This window comes from Loxodonta africana, chromosome 7 (assembly GCF_030014295.1).
Source record: "Loxodonta africana isolate mLoxAfr1 chromosome 7, mLoxAfr1.hap2, whole genome shotgun sequence".
In the NCBI taxonomy this organism is placed as follows: domain Eukaryota; kingdom Metazoa; phylum Chordata; class Mammalia; order Proboscidea; family Elephantidae; genus Loxodonta; species Loxodonta africana.
This window is the reverse complement of record NC_087348.1, coordinates 22,015,495-22,030,667: the sequence shown is the minus strand read 5'-3', so window position 1 is coordinate 22,030,667 and position 15,173 is coordinate 22,015,495. Positions and strand designations below refer to the sequence as shown.

The window sequence follows — 15,173 nt, the reverse complement described above, 5'->3', positions numbered from 1 at the left end:
AAGCTCAGTAAAAATTATTATAAAATAAAATAAAGAAACATAAAAAAAAAGGCAGTCTCTGATGATCCAACCATTTTATGTGTCATTTTCTTTTAATTGCCCCATTCCACTGGCATTTCTAGAACAGTGGTGAACAGGACAGCAGACTGTATTCTGGAGACAGAGTCATCTTATGTGCAAAGGAATACAGGAAGTTATCTTTTTTTTAAGTTTCTCTTTCAAACACATATTAAGTTGTCCATTTTTCCTTTGCAGCTTATCGCACCATTATTATTGTTTTTCAACTTTTAACTTAATGACAGTTTTAAAACATCTCTATTCTTAAGTAGTCCTGGTAGAACAGTGGTTAAATGCTTGGCTTCTGATCTAAAGGTCAACAGTTGGAACCTCCAGCCACTACATGGGAGGAAGATGTGGCAGGCTGCTTGGCAAAGATTACAGCTTGGAAAACCTATAAGGTTTTCTGTCTAAGGCCACTATAGAGTCACTATAAGTGACAACCAACTTGACTGCAATGGGTTTGATTTCTGGTTTTCCTCTCCTTAGTCCTGCAAAGTCCTTGGGTGGATTTTAGAGATATATTCCTGCCCCGTCCCCCTGCAAAAAAAAAAAAAAAAATGGTCATTTCTTTAATATATTATAGTTGCTTATGGAGTTTTTTTTTTTTTTTATATAGAGTCTTGGAAGAACTATGAAATAAATATCACTGAATAATTACTAATGAATTTATTGCTGTTATTGCTAAAAGAATAAAATCACTATTATTGCCACAAAGTAGTACTATTTATTTATTTCCTGTACACCATCAGGCTGTTTCTAATTTAATAGAGTATGAATAAAGAAAAGCACATGGTAAAAAAAGAAGGGGGAAAAAAAAAAAGAACCAAAGAGGCATCTGCACCTCACCTGAAAGCCTCACCTATTAGAACACCATTAAATATTGGATTCATCTCATTTAGGAGTGAGATTCCAGGACTTTCATTTTTCCTTCATTGTGTCATAGACTGATGTGTCTGACCCATTGTTTTTCAGCATTTAAGGAAGTGAAAACCACCACCCATCTGTCTGTTTGTCATATTATAGTGGCTTGTGTGTTGCTATGATTCTGGAAGCTATGCCACCAGTATTTCAAATACCAGAAGGGTCACCTGAGGTCAATAGGTTTGAGAGGAGCTTCCTGACTAAGGCAGACTAGGAAGAAAGGCCGGAGGAATTACTTCTGAAAATTAGCTAATGAAAATTCCATGAATTATAACAGGATATTGCTGGATCTAGTGTTAAATATAAGCCACCAAGTTTTGACCAAACCAAACCAACCCCTTGCCATGAATTCATTCCAACTTGGCACAGAATAGAGCTGCCCCATAGGGCTTCCAAGGCTGTAATCTTTATGGAAAAAGACTGCCACATCTTTCTCTGGCAGAGCAACTGGTAGGTTAAAATTGTTGACCTTTCGGTTAGCAGCCCAGGGTATAACCATTGCACCACCAGGGCTCCCCTAGGTTGAAAGGCACTCAGAATACACAGTGGCCACAACAACAGATTGGAACATGTCACTAGTCATGAAGACAGCACAGGACCAGGCGACACTATGCATTTTTGTAAATGGAGCTGCCATTAATCAGAACTGATTTGAGGGCAACTAACAATGACGGAAAGTAAAAAATCTGTCATGAATAGAGTGGGACTTCAATCAGTGTTCTACGAATGATTTATATTCGTCTCATGCCACATACTACAATTTTGTCTTATTCAGACATCATTTTTAAAGAAGAGAATGAGCTAATCAGTTTTATTACCATTGGAAGGAGAGGAAGGTACAAGTCTTCATTTTCTCTAAAATGCTCCTCACAGATCCATGTGGGAGATTTTTCTAATACCTAGAAGAAATGGCTTCGTAAACTGGGATCACAGAGCAAAAAATGGTCATTCGATCTTCAGAGAACTCTAGTATAAAAAGATATAATTAAATTAAATTGCTAAAAAAAATTTCTGTCTAAATCCAGGTAATTTGTATACAACTCTTGGGAATATACACACTAATATCTTCTTATAATAAATTCTAATTGTATTTTAGGTTATATAAATCAGAACTAATAAAGGCATCCAATAAATAATAAAATATAAATTAATATGTTCTTCAAAATTCACAATTTCATTTTAGTTCAAATCATCCTCGATCCTCTTTCTCTTTTTGTCTCTCTTTCTTTTCCTTCCTCTCTTCTTTCTTTGCTTTTCAAGAATCCATGGAAGACAAAAAAAGTATTTATTGAAGAGAAAAACAAAACAAAACCCTTTTCCATTGAGTCAATCCTGACTAATAGTGACATTATAGCACAAAGTAGAAATAGGAACTAGTAGTACATAGGAAAAAGCACAGTGAAGGGAAATAAAAATATGCCAGTAAATTTTGAATAAGGGGCCAATTATTATTCTACTAAAGGAATCCATTACAAAATCTATTACAAAATATAACTTGACTAACACATGCAGGAAAAATGCCAGCTAGGTTGCAATTCTAACAGTCTCTTCACATACGAGTCTGAGATAAAACAGCAATGGTGGAAGATTAAGGGCATAGTATTTGGACTTGAAAAACCTCTATTAAAATCTCAGAAATAGCACCTAGTGACAGTGTGAGCTTGGAGAAGTAACATTGTCCTCTGTACCAAGCAATAGGTAAGACTGACAGAATATTTCAGACACATCCTGTTCAACCACATGGACGAAGTATTCATGAGGAGTGCTTATTAATGCGATGTATCAACATAATTTACTAAATTAAATTTTTGATTATGTGTGAAACATACATTAAATTTAAAAGTAACTTTTGAATTCTATTTATTAAAAAAATAGTTACAAATTCAATTTTTTTCATCAAAACACTGAGCAATGACTGACCCTGAAGCCAGTAGCTAGATGTTTTTTTTAGTTATTCATATTTGTTAAATGAAACACACACACACACACATAAAAGTTGTCCTGGAATTATTTCTGACTCACGGTGACCCTGTAAAACAGAGTACAACTGCCCCATAGGATTTCTTAGGCTGCAATCTTTACTGAAGAGTGCTGGTGGCATAGTGGTTAAGAGCTCGGATGCTAACCAAAAAGTCAGAAGTTCAAATTCACCAGCTGCTCCTTGAAAACACTGTGGGGCAGTGCTACTCTGTCCTACAGAGTCGCTATGAGTTGTAATGGACTCAGTGAGAGTGGGTTTGCTTTTTTGCTTTTAAATCTTTACTGAAGCCGACTGTTGCTTCTTTCTCCCACCGACAGCTGGTGGGTTCAAAATGCCACCTTTTAGTTAGCAGCCTAGCACTTAACCACTGCATCACCTGGTCTCCTTTATGACACTAAATATGTATTCAAATACCATTTTAATGAAATTACACCCAATGAATCCTAAGATTCTATGCTGTAAAGGATCATAAAAAATGCACCTCTGCCAGTGCACTCTGCCTTTGTCTTGTCGGTGAAATAATTGTGTGTTTTGTTGAAGTTCTCCCGATACTCTCGCTGATGTAACTTTCAGGCACCGTTCATGGCTCTGAGCTTGTCTGTAGAACAAGAATGTGATTTATAAGGGAAGCTAGATTTTACACCAAGTTAGCTCCCATTAAAGTAATTATCTACATCACTGTAGGGAACTGGAGACTTGATAGAGTAAAAAGTATGGGGTTTAAATGCTTCTTCAACCTTCTTCAAACAGACATTTCTGTTTACTAAGCTGTAAGGAAGTTAGAACTAGTGTTTTTACAACTAGTTGATTTCACATTAACAGGAGATAGAGACTAGAAAGACAAAAACAAATACCCTGAAATATTTAACAAAACCTGAACCATCAGGAAGAGTAAAATCAAATTAGTTCCTCAAGTCTCATACAGTCCGAAAATGTAAGGTATCAGAAGTTCCTGAGAACAATACCACAAATACTAAGGTTGAGAAGCTATGACAGTAAAAAAAAAAAAACTCCTGTATATTATTGAGTGGATCAGTCGCTGGAGAAGGACGTCATGCTTAGTAAAGCAGAGGGTCAGTGAAAAAGAGGAAGACCGTCAATGAGATGGATTGACAAGGCTGCAACAATGGGCTGAAGCATAACAAGGATCATGAGGATGGCACAGGACCAGCAGTGTTTCATTCTGTTTTACATAGGGTCACTATGAGTCAGAACTGACTTGCAGCACCTAATAATAGCAAGGAAACTAAATGAAAAAAGCAAAAAGCCCTGTTGTGGTCCAGTCGATTCTGACTCATAGCAACTCTATAGGACAGAATAAAACTTCCCCATGTGGTTCCCAAGAAGTGGCTGGTGGATTCTAACTGCTGATCTTTTGGTTAGCAGCGGAGCTCTTAACCACTGCATCACCAGGGCTCCAAGTGGATCCTAGCGGTTAGGAATTTTGCGTACATTATCATATGTAATCTACAGAGCAAACTTAAAACAATCTAAGTTAATGTCCTTTTATAGATGAAAGAATTGAGACCCACCTAGACATATAACTTGGGCAAAGTTACACAGATAGTGACTAGTGGAGCAAAAGTTCCAGCTCAGATTTCTCTGATTCCGTAGTCTACACCGTTTCCAATTGACCATACTGCAATTCCATTATGCCATGCCATAATTCTGGGGTCATCATTCCCTAGAAAAAATGCAGAATAATATCCTCACATATTTTAATTTTTTTTTTAAATTAACCCAGCTTAAATAGACCAGGAAATTAAAAAGAAAAAAAAAAAAATCAATGTTTTCTAGAACAAAATACTTTTAAAATTAATTTATATTTCTTCAAGTGAAAGCAATTATGACCCTGAAATACCATACAATTAATGTGCTGTTTGAAATCTGGTTTTCCTTCATTTAATTATTTCCTTGATTTTTAAATATAGCTTCTTAATTATACTGCTGCTATGATGAAATTTCTGATTTACACATCTATTGACCTAAGTATAAAAGGAGCCCTTTCTGTTTTCTTTGCTATTTTCTCAGGAAGATACCGGATTCAATTTTTAATACAAGTCTGAATTAACTAGAATCACCTATTTCAAATTTGAATATTAAATCATGTACTTTAGTTTGAGATTCAAGTATCTAGCTTCTAAAATATTTTGTAAGTGTGGAAAAAGGTTCCCTCTTACCTGTGGAACCAAACTACTCACTCAGTCAATGTTTGCTATGACTGTTACGTGTATGGATTTTTATAGCAGCTTCTTAAGGCCTTTTTGTAGGCCATAGGGGATTTCCCAAGGAGAAAACACACTAACTCTTTTCTGGAACAGAGAAGAAACAAGATCCCCCTCTCCTTCTGCAGTAAACAAGAGAATAGCTTGGGTAAAATAAACCACCTGATAAAAATAATTCAGTGAATCACCTTGACCTCTAAAAAAATGATTCCTCAGTTGAAAAGCTTATGACATAGGATTGGAAAATAAATCTAATGATGCAGGACATAGTCCTTGCTCTGATGCTAATTAGCTATGGGTCACTAGACTAATAAACCCAATTCCATGAAAACCAGGTTCTTTCTTCCAGTAATATAGCCTGTTTAATTTTTTCAAACTAAAAAGAATGTTGTAAAGAAATCAGACCCCTCACCTACTGCTGCTGGGAATGTAAAATGGCACAGCCATTGTGGAAAACAGTTTCACACTTCCTCAAAAATTGTCACATCCCTGATCCAATGTAAAGGGAGTTTCACAGGAATGTGGCCTACACCACCTTTTTCTACAAGGGATAAAGGAAAGGGAAGCAAGCAGAGAGTGGGGAACTCATATCACCAAGAAAACAGTGCCAGGAGCAGAGCATGTACTTTGGACCTGGGTTCCTGCATGGAAAAGGTCCTACTCCAGAAGAAGATTGATGACAAGTGCCTTCCTCCAGAGTTGACAGAGAAAGCCTTGCCCTGGAGCTTATGACCTTAATTTGGACTTCTAGATAGCTAGACTGTGAGAGAATAAATTTCTCTTTGTTGAAACCATCCACTTGTGGTATTTCTGTTACAACAGCACTAGATGACTAAGACAGAAATTTGGTGCCAAGAGTGGGGTGCTCCTGTAACAGATACCTAAAATGTGGAGGTGGTTTTGAATATTGTGAATGGATAGAGAAGCTGCAGCGGCAGAGGACTAGCAGCAGCAGAGAACATGCAGCAGTAGAGAAATGGCCGTGGCAAAGAACCAGCAGCAGCAGAACCAGGAGACCAGCACCAGACAGCACTGGAGCCAACCCACACATGGAGCCAGAGACCTGAGTGCCTGCAAGCATGAGGCTTCCTGGTGGAGTGGGGTGCCTCTGGGCACTTATTGGTGGAGCTAGGCTTTCCAAACCACAGAGCAAGACAACTGAGTTCCTGTGTGCAGGAGGCTTCCTGGTGGGGTGGGGTGCCTCCAGGCACTTATTGGTGAAGCTACAGAGCTTTGGAACACTTGCTTGAGCTGTGAAGATGAGGGCAGCAAGGCCTGAGATACAGAGAGCCAAGGAACACTGGAAGCCAAGGTGACTCAGTCTCAAAAGTTATGGCCTCCACCTTTGGGATTTCAAAGGGTGAAGCCCTGGCCTCTGATGTTTCTAAGGGTGGCGTTGCTACTCAGATGAACTGGAAGAATGTTGTACCTGAAGCCGAGGGAGCAGAGTTGCTGTTCCAATGGGCCTGGAAGGAGGAGCTGAAGCCCAGGGTCAAGCAACTCCACTCAGAATCCTGACTGATGATATTGAGCTTTTCCATCACCTCTTTGCACAGTTGTCGTTGACCTGATTCCTGCGTATTTCTTCTGTAAAGGTCCATGTATATAGTCACCATTTATGTTCGTGAAAAATGGTATTTGCAATGAAGTCATTGGTCTTGCAAAATTCTGGCCAGTATCTAGAGTCTGGAGGGCAGAGCTATTGTGTTAATGGCCTCAGAGAACGGAGAATTACTTCTAACTCCTAAGGGCTAGTGTAATGTGTTCTGCTGAGTTGCTTTGTGCCTGTTATGCCTTCTTTCCCTCCAGTTTCTCCCATTTATAATGGTAATGTCTAGCTTGTGTCTGATTTGCCATTGTACTTTGGAAGCAGATAACTTGTATTCTAGATTTCACAGATGAAGAGGAATTTTTGAATTTTGGACATGGAGCCAATTTTGCTATGTTGTGGTGGGGTGAATGTGTTTTATGTGTGGCAAGGACGTGAATTTTGGGGAGTGAAAGGATGGAGTATCATAGATTGAATTGTGTCCCTCCAAAATATGTATCAAATTAGGCCATGATTCCCAGTATTGTGTGGTTGTCCTCCATTTTGTGATTGTAATTTTACATTAAAGAAGATTAGGGTGGGATTGTAACACCTGTATTGAGGTCACATCCTTGATTCAATGTAAAGCGAGTTTCCCTGGCATGTGGCCTGCACCTCCTTTTAGATAAAAGGAAAGGGAAGCAAGCAGACCTCATATCACCAAGAAAGCAGTGCCAGGAGCAGAACACTAACTTTGGGCTTGGGGTTCCTGCATGGAGAAGCTCCTAGTCCAGGGTAAGACTGATGACAAGGGCCTTCCTCCAGAGCTGACAGAGAAAGCCTTCCCCTGGAGCTGATGCCCTGACTTTGTACTTCTAGCCTACTAAACTGTGAGAGAATAAATTTCTCTTTATTAAAGCCATCCACTTGTGGTATTTCTGTTACAGTAACACTAGATCACTAAGACAAAATCTGACCAAACTTTCCTTGATTTTAGACTGCACAGTATCCCATTGTTCTCTTCATGTGACTGCCTCTTGATCTATATACAGCTTCCTCATGAGCACAATTAAGTATTCTGTAATTCCCATTCTTTACAAAGTTAGAAAAGTTATCCATAATTTGTTATGAGCCATGCAGTCCAATGCTTTTGCATAGTCAATGCATCACAGGTAAACATCTTTCTGGTATTTTCTGAATTCCACCAGGATCCATCTGACATCAGCAATGATATTCATGGTTCCACATCCTCTTCTGAATTCAGCTTGAATCTCTGGCAGTTTCCTGTCGGTATAGTGCTGCAACCACTTTTGAATGATCTTTAGCAAAATTTTACTCGAGTGTCATATTAACAATATTGCTCAATAACTTCCACATTCAGTTGGATCACCTTTCTTGGGAATAGGCATAAATATGGACCTTTTCTAGTTGGTTGGCCAGATAGCTGTCTTCCAAATTTCTTGACATAGGCGAGTGAGCACTTCTAGTGCTGCATCAGTTTGTTGAAACATCTCAACTGGTATTCTGCCAATTCCTGGAGCCTTGTTTCTCTCCATTCCATTCAGTGTAGTTCGGACCTCTTCCTTCAGTACCATCAGTTCCTGATCTTATGGAACCTCCTGAAATGGATGAAAGTCGACAAATTTTTTTTGGTATCATGACTCTGTGTATTCTTTCCATCTTTTTTTAATGCTTCCTGAGTCGTTTAATATTTCCCCCTGTAGAATCCTTCAACATTGCAACCCAAGGCTTGAATTTTTTCTTCAGTCCTTTCAGCTTGAGAAATGTCTAGTGTGTTCTTCCCTTTTGGTTTTCTAACTACAGGTCTTTGCATGTGTCATTATAATACTTTACTTTGTCTTCTCGATCTGGCCTTTGAAATCTTCTGTTCAGCTCTTTTACTTCATTATTTCCTCTGTTTGTTTTAGATTCTGTATGTTCAAAATCAAGTTTCAGAATCTCTTCTGACATTCATTTTGGTCTTTTCTTTCTTTCCTGTCTTTTTAATGACCTCTTGCTTTCTTCATGCATGATGTCATTTCACAACTCGGTCTGGTCATTAGTGTTCAAGGCATCAAATCTATTCTAGAGATGGTTTCTAAATTGAGATGGGATATATCAAGGTTGTATTTTGGCTCTCGTGGACTTGTTCTGATTTTCTTCAGCCTCAACTTGAAATTGCATATGAGTAACTAATGGTCTGTTCTGCAGTCTGCCACTGGCCTTGTTCTGACTGATGATATTGAGCTTTTCCGTCATCTTTTTGCACAGTTGTAGTTGACTTGATTCCTCTGTCTTTCTTCTATAAAGGTCCATGTATATAGTCACCATTTATGTTGGTAAAAAAAGGTATTTGCAATGAAGTCGTTGGTCTTGCAAAATTTTATCCTGCTATCTCTGGTATTGTTCCTAAAACCAAGGCCATATATTCCAACTACCAATTCTTCTTTGTTTCCAACTTTCAAATTTCTATCACCAAAAATTTTCAATGTATCCTGATTGCATGTTCCATCACTTTCAGGCTACTGTCTGAAAAAAATGAAATACATAGGAGTAAATCTAACAACGGATATAAAAGACCTATACAAAGAAAACTAGAAAACATGGTTGTAAGGAACCAGAAGAGACCTATGTAAATAGGAAAATATACCAAGTACATGAACAGGAAGATACAACATTGTAAAAATGCCAATTCTAGGCAGAGAAATCTACAAATACAATGCAATCCCGATCCAAATACCAAAAACATTCTTTAACTAGATAGAAAAAACTAATCATTAACTTTGTATGAAAAGGAAAGAGGCCCTGATAAGTAAAGCAGAAATGAAGAAGAAGAATAAGTAGGAGGACTTATACTACCTTACCTCAGAACCTACTATGCAGCTATGGTAGTCAAAGCAGTCTGGTACTGGTACAACAACAGACACATTGATCAATGGAACAGAGCTGAGAACCCAGAGGTAAATCCATTCCAGTGTCCATGGAATGGGGAAAAGGCAGTCTTTTTAACAAATGGTGGTGGCAAAACTGGATATTCATCAGCAAAAAAATGAAACAGTACCTATACCTTACACCATACAAAACAACTAACTTTTAAATATAAAATCAAACTAAAAAGATCATGAAAGAAAATGTAAGGTCAATGCTAGAGTCCCTAATACATGGCATAAGTAGGATACAAAACATAGTTAACAATACACAAATAGCAGAAGATGAGCTACGTAACTAGGGTCTTCTAAAACTTAAACACTTATGCTCATCAAAAGCCTTCACCAAAAGAGTAAAAAGAGAACCTACAAATTGGGGAAAAAAAAGAAATTGGCTATGATCTATCCAAAAAGGCCTAAACCCAGAAAATCTATAGGAAAATCCAACACCTCTATGACAAAAAGACAATCCATTTAAATCATGGGCAAAGGATATGAGCAGACACTTCACCAAAAAAAAAAAAAAAAAAAAAAAAACACTAAAGCAGCCAACAGAGCAAGAGGATATGTTGACGATCACTAGCCATTAAAGAAATGCAAATCAAAAGTACAATGAGATACCATCTCACGCTGCATTACTGGCGAACAAAAAAAAAAAAAAAATAGGAAATGAAAAATGTTGAAGAGGCCCCAGGGAGGTGAGAACTCTTATGCACTGCTGATGGGAATGCCAAATGGCACAATCGTTTTGGAAAATAATAAGGTACTTCCTTAAAAAGCTAGAAAGAGAAATACCATATGATCCCTCCATTTCACTGCTAGCAATATACCCTAGAGAAGTAAGAGCTGTCACATAAATAGACATATGTACACTCATGTTCATTGCAGCATTATTCACAATAGCGAAAACATGGAAACAACTTAAGTGCCCATCAACAGATGAATGGATAAACAAACTATGGTACATACACACAAAATGAAGAACAGTGATGAATCTGAGAAACATCTGACAACATGTATGAATCTGGAAGACATTATGCTGAGTAAAATAAGTCAATCACAAAAGGACAAATACTGTATGATACCATTATCATAAAATTTCATGAAAAAATTTACACACAGAAAGCAACAATCTTTGATGGTTATGAGGCAGGGAAGGGATGGAGAGGGAAAAACACTAACTAGACAATTGAAGGGTAAGATGGTACACAATACTGGGGTAGTCAGCAAAACTTCAGCCAGGCAAAGTCATAGAAGGTTGGTTCATAGACACATCGAAACTCCCTGAAGGACCAAATTACTGGGCTGAATGAAGGCTGGGGACCATGGTCTCGCGGGACAACTAGGTCAATCGGCACAACATAGTTTATAAATAAAACGTTCTACATTATACTTTGCTGAGTAGCATCTGGCATCTTAAAAGCTTATGAGCAGCCAAGAGACACCATTGGTTCCACCCAGTCTGGTGCAAGGAAAAATGAAGAAAAAACATAATCGAAAGATTAGTCCTAAAGGCAAATGGACCTCCAACTACCACAGCCCCCAACAGACTGAGTCCAGTACAAGTAAATGGTGTCCAGCTACCGCCACTGACTGCGCTGAAAAGGATCACAATAGAGCATCCTGGACAGAGCTGGAGAAAAATGTAGAACAAATTCTAACTCACAAAAAAAGACCAGATGTACTGGTCTGACAGAGACTGAAGAAACCTCAAGAGTATGGCTTGCAGAAACCTTTTTAACTCAGTACTGAATTCACTCCTGAGGTTCATTTTAAGCCAAAGATTAGCCCTGAAACAAACAAACAAAAAAAGTCGTCGAATCCATTGCAAAACATAGTGACCCTACAGGACAGAGTAGAACTGCCCCATGGGGTTTTCAAGGAGTGACTGGTTGATTCAAACTACCAACCTTTTGGTTAGCAACTGAGTTCTTAAGCATTGCATCATCAGAGCTCCTATAGGCCCATAAAACTAATAATAATACATGTAGTCCAACCAAATTAAAAAAAAAAAAAAATGTGCTTATATACTTCAACCAAGTATATAAGACTAAATGGGCACACCAGCCTAGAGGCAAGGGTGAGAAGGCAGGAGGGGACGGGAAAACTAAACAAATGGAAATGGAGAACCCAAGGTTGAGAAGGGGAGAGTGTTGACAAGTTGCAGGGTTGCCAACTAATGTCACAAAACTATATGTATATTAGCTGGTCTGTAAACCTTCATCTAAAGCACAATAAGAAAAAAAAAAGAATTGGCTTTTGTAGGAACACTGTTTTGATTGCTAGGTTCTAATGATTTTGTTATGGTAGAGCCACAAGGTAACCAACACTGATAGAAAGAAAATGAGTTTTACTAAATGAAGCATAATTTTTACTTATAATGAATCTCGAAATAAATATTGAAATAAAAACAAATAATTAAATGAACAGTCGGTATAATCAGGAGAGAGTTGAGGTAATGTAGAATCTTTTTCATTCCCTGAGCCATGCTCATTGGTCCATTAAGTTTTTTTTTTTTTTTTTTTTTTTTACATATAGACCAATGCAGGGTTGTTCTTCATAGAGAGTAAAGGAAGAGCTAGTAATTGAACTAGAATCATTAAAATATTTACAACGATGGGATAGTTTTTTTTTTTTCAGATTTTGAAGCAACCACACAGAATTGCCAGTAGTAGATTATTCTCTAAGCTATACGTTCATTTTTACTGAGCCTTACATATACTCTCAATAAATGCTACCACCTAGTCCCTCAGTAGTTGCAGAATGAGTCTAATCAATTTTTGTGATTGGACGATAGCAAAGAAAAACTGTAATAATGGGATCAACATTTATGGTGTTGAGCCAAATGGTATAGAAGACATATTCAAAGGCCTAGATAGACCTGAGTGTGTCGGGACATAAGGGGATAGTAATCTTTGGCAGGTCCTACCCAGGGGTTCCAGAATGGGAAATCAACTTCTAAATGTTTGCTGAAGAGTTACTATAAACAATGTGAGAATATGTGAAGTCATAGAGTTCTCAGGACATCATCATTATAAGTAAGTGAAGATCAACTTAAACAAATCCTAATCATACCAATATAGATTCATCACTGAATGTTTAATATGCCTAAATTTGAAAATAATCCTATAGGCATATAAATGATGCAATTTATCTCAACTTATAAAATTCTGCCTTCGAAGGTTGATTAATGCTTTATTAGGAAATATTCTAGAACATATAGACACTTTAACAGAAAAACAAGACAGTTTCTTTTCTAGATTCAACTTTAGAAATATGGACTGACAGCCAACATTCTTTTTAGTTTTACAATGCTAAAAATGTACTTTATTTAGGAACCAATTTCTCTGAAACATTTCTTCATTGCCTCTTTTACATCTTTGTTCCTCAAACTGTAGATGATGGGATTCAGCATGGGAATCACAATGGTGTAGAATACAGACACTATCATATCATGGTCCAAAGCATAGCTGGAACTTGGTCTCAAGTACATGAAGAGGATTGTTCCATGGTAAATTGATACTCCAGTTAGGTGAGAGCCACAAGTGGAAAACACTTTTCGCCTTTCTTCAGCAGAATGCACCTTCAGAATGGCCATAAAAATGAATCCATAAGATATACAGACAATCAGAATATTGACCATCTCAATAGATCCCACAAAGTAGAAGAGTAGAAGTTGGTTGATAAGAGTGTCAGAGTAGGAGATAGCAAGGAGTGGGGGGATATCACAAAAGATGTGTCTAATTTCATTGGATGCACAGAAAAAAAAAGAGAGGCTAAAAGTTGCCACTGTGTCTAAAGTAGCATGTGAAATACCACAAACATAAGAAGCAATGATGAGTGACACATAGACCCTGGGTGACATGTTAACTGAATATAGAAGTGGGTTGTAGATTGCTACATAGCGATCATATGCCATTGCCGCCAAAAGAAAGGATTCTGTGGTCCCAAAAGTGACAAAGAGCAGCAGCTGTGTTGCACATCCAGGAAATGAAATGACTTTATTCTCTGCCAGGAAATTGACTAACATTTTTGGGGTGACAACTGAAGAAGAGCAGACATCTAAGAAAGATAACACACTCAGAAAATAGTACATGGGGTTGTGGAGCCGGGCATCTGCCATGACTAATAGAACCAGTCCCATATTTCCCACCAGAGTAAAAATATAGATTGCAAAAAATAGTAAAAAGAGATATACTTGTAGCTCAAAATCACCTGTAAACCCCAGCAAAGTAAATACAGTGACTTCAGTGATATTCCTCAATTGAATTTTGTATGGATCCAGTGTTGATAACAATATTGACATTTCCTAAATGCAATATCCTGATATTATGTGAAAAATAGATTGCACCCAATTACATCTTCATCTTTGTTTTTCAAAAGGTGGTAATAACATCCTAAGCAGCGAAGGGATGTGTTGTTAACTGCTTTGAGTTGACCTACAACTCTTGGCAAGCCCACTCACAAGGGGATCAGAGCACTGTGATCTATAAGGTTTCCACTGACTGATTCTCAGAAGTAGATCATCCGGCCTTACTTCTTAGTCTATCTTAATTTGGAAGCTTCCCTGAAACCTATTTGGTATCATAGCAGAACGCAAGCTTGCATTGACAAATAGGAATCAAACCTGGCATTCCCCCACGGAAGGTGAAAATTCTACCACTGAACCATGACTGCCCTCTAGAAAGTTGATAGGCAGTGACAAAATAGGTGGAATCATGTTGATGCAATTTCCTGTATAAAAAAAGAGAAAGAAATGATCATTCCTTTGTTAACTAAACTTGTCATGTTAAAAGAACCAAACAAAAAAAAAAGAGAAAAAAGAACTTGCCAATTTAAGTGGTTCTTAAAAATACAATATTTTGTGATTCCCAAAGACCACTTAAAAATCCAAAATCATAGATATACAAGACTAAATGGGCAGTTGCTGTCCAGAGGTAAGATGAGAAGGCAGAAAGGGCTAGGAGCTGGTTGAATGGACACAGAAAATTCGGGGTTGAAGGGGGAAGTGTGCTGTCACATTATAGGAATAGCAACTAGGGTCACATAACAATGTGTGTATAAATTTTTGTATGAGAAACTAACTTGAGGGGTAAACTTTCGCCTAAAAAAGTACAATTAAAAAAAAAAAAATCCAAAAGCAATATAATTGAAAGTACACACTAATACACTAGTCCTGAATTTGCTGCTGTGTGCATCAGCGCCTTTCCTTAATGTCCTCTATTGTAAAGTGAGAACAACGTCACCTACCACTTAGAAGACTGGATTGAATTTAGATAAGGAAAACTATGCAGAAACGATTTAATTTTAAAATATTCTCAGATGACTAGAGAAGGGGATAATATAGACTTACATTTCATGTTGTCTTAGAAGGTAGCCTTCAATGGTCCAACTATTTTATGTGCTCTTTTCTCTTAATTACTCCATTCCATTGACATTTCTAGAACAGTGGTGAGCGGGACAGCAGGTGGTATTCTGGAGATAATACACCTTGTGTGCAAACAAAAACAGGACGTTATCTTTTAATTTTT

The 15,173-nt window shown here is 37.6% G+C and overlaps 1 protein-coding gene across 1 annotated transcript; it reads right to left on the bottom strand.

Moving 5' to 3' along the window:
• Positions 1 to 12,230: 12,230 nt before the first annotated feature.
• On the bottom strand, positions 12,231 to 14,851 carry LOC100673750 (olfactory receptor 5T9-like). The gene has a single exon (XM_023542758.2). It carries the CDS (start codon positions 13,946 to 13,948, stop codon positions 12,974 to 12,976), a length of 975 nt encoding a protein of 324 aa, XP_023398526.2. The 5' UTR covers positions 13,949 to 14,851; the 3' UTR covers positions 12,231 to 12,973.
• Positions 14,852 to 15,173: the final 322 nt, after the last annotated feature.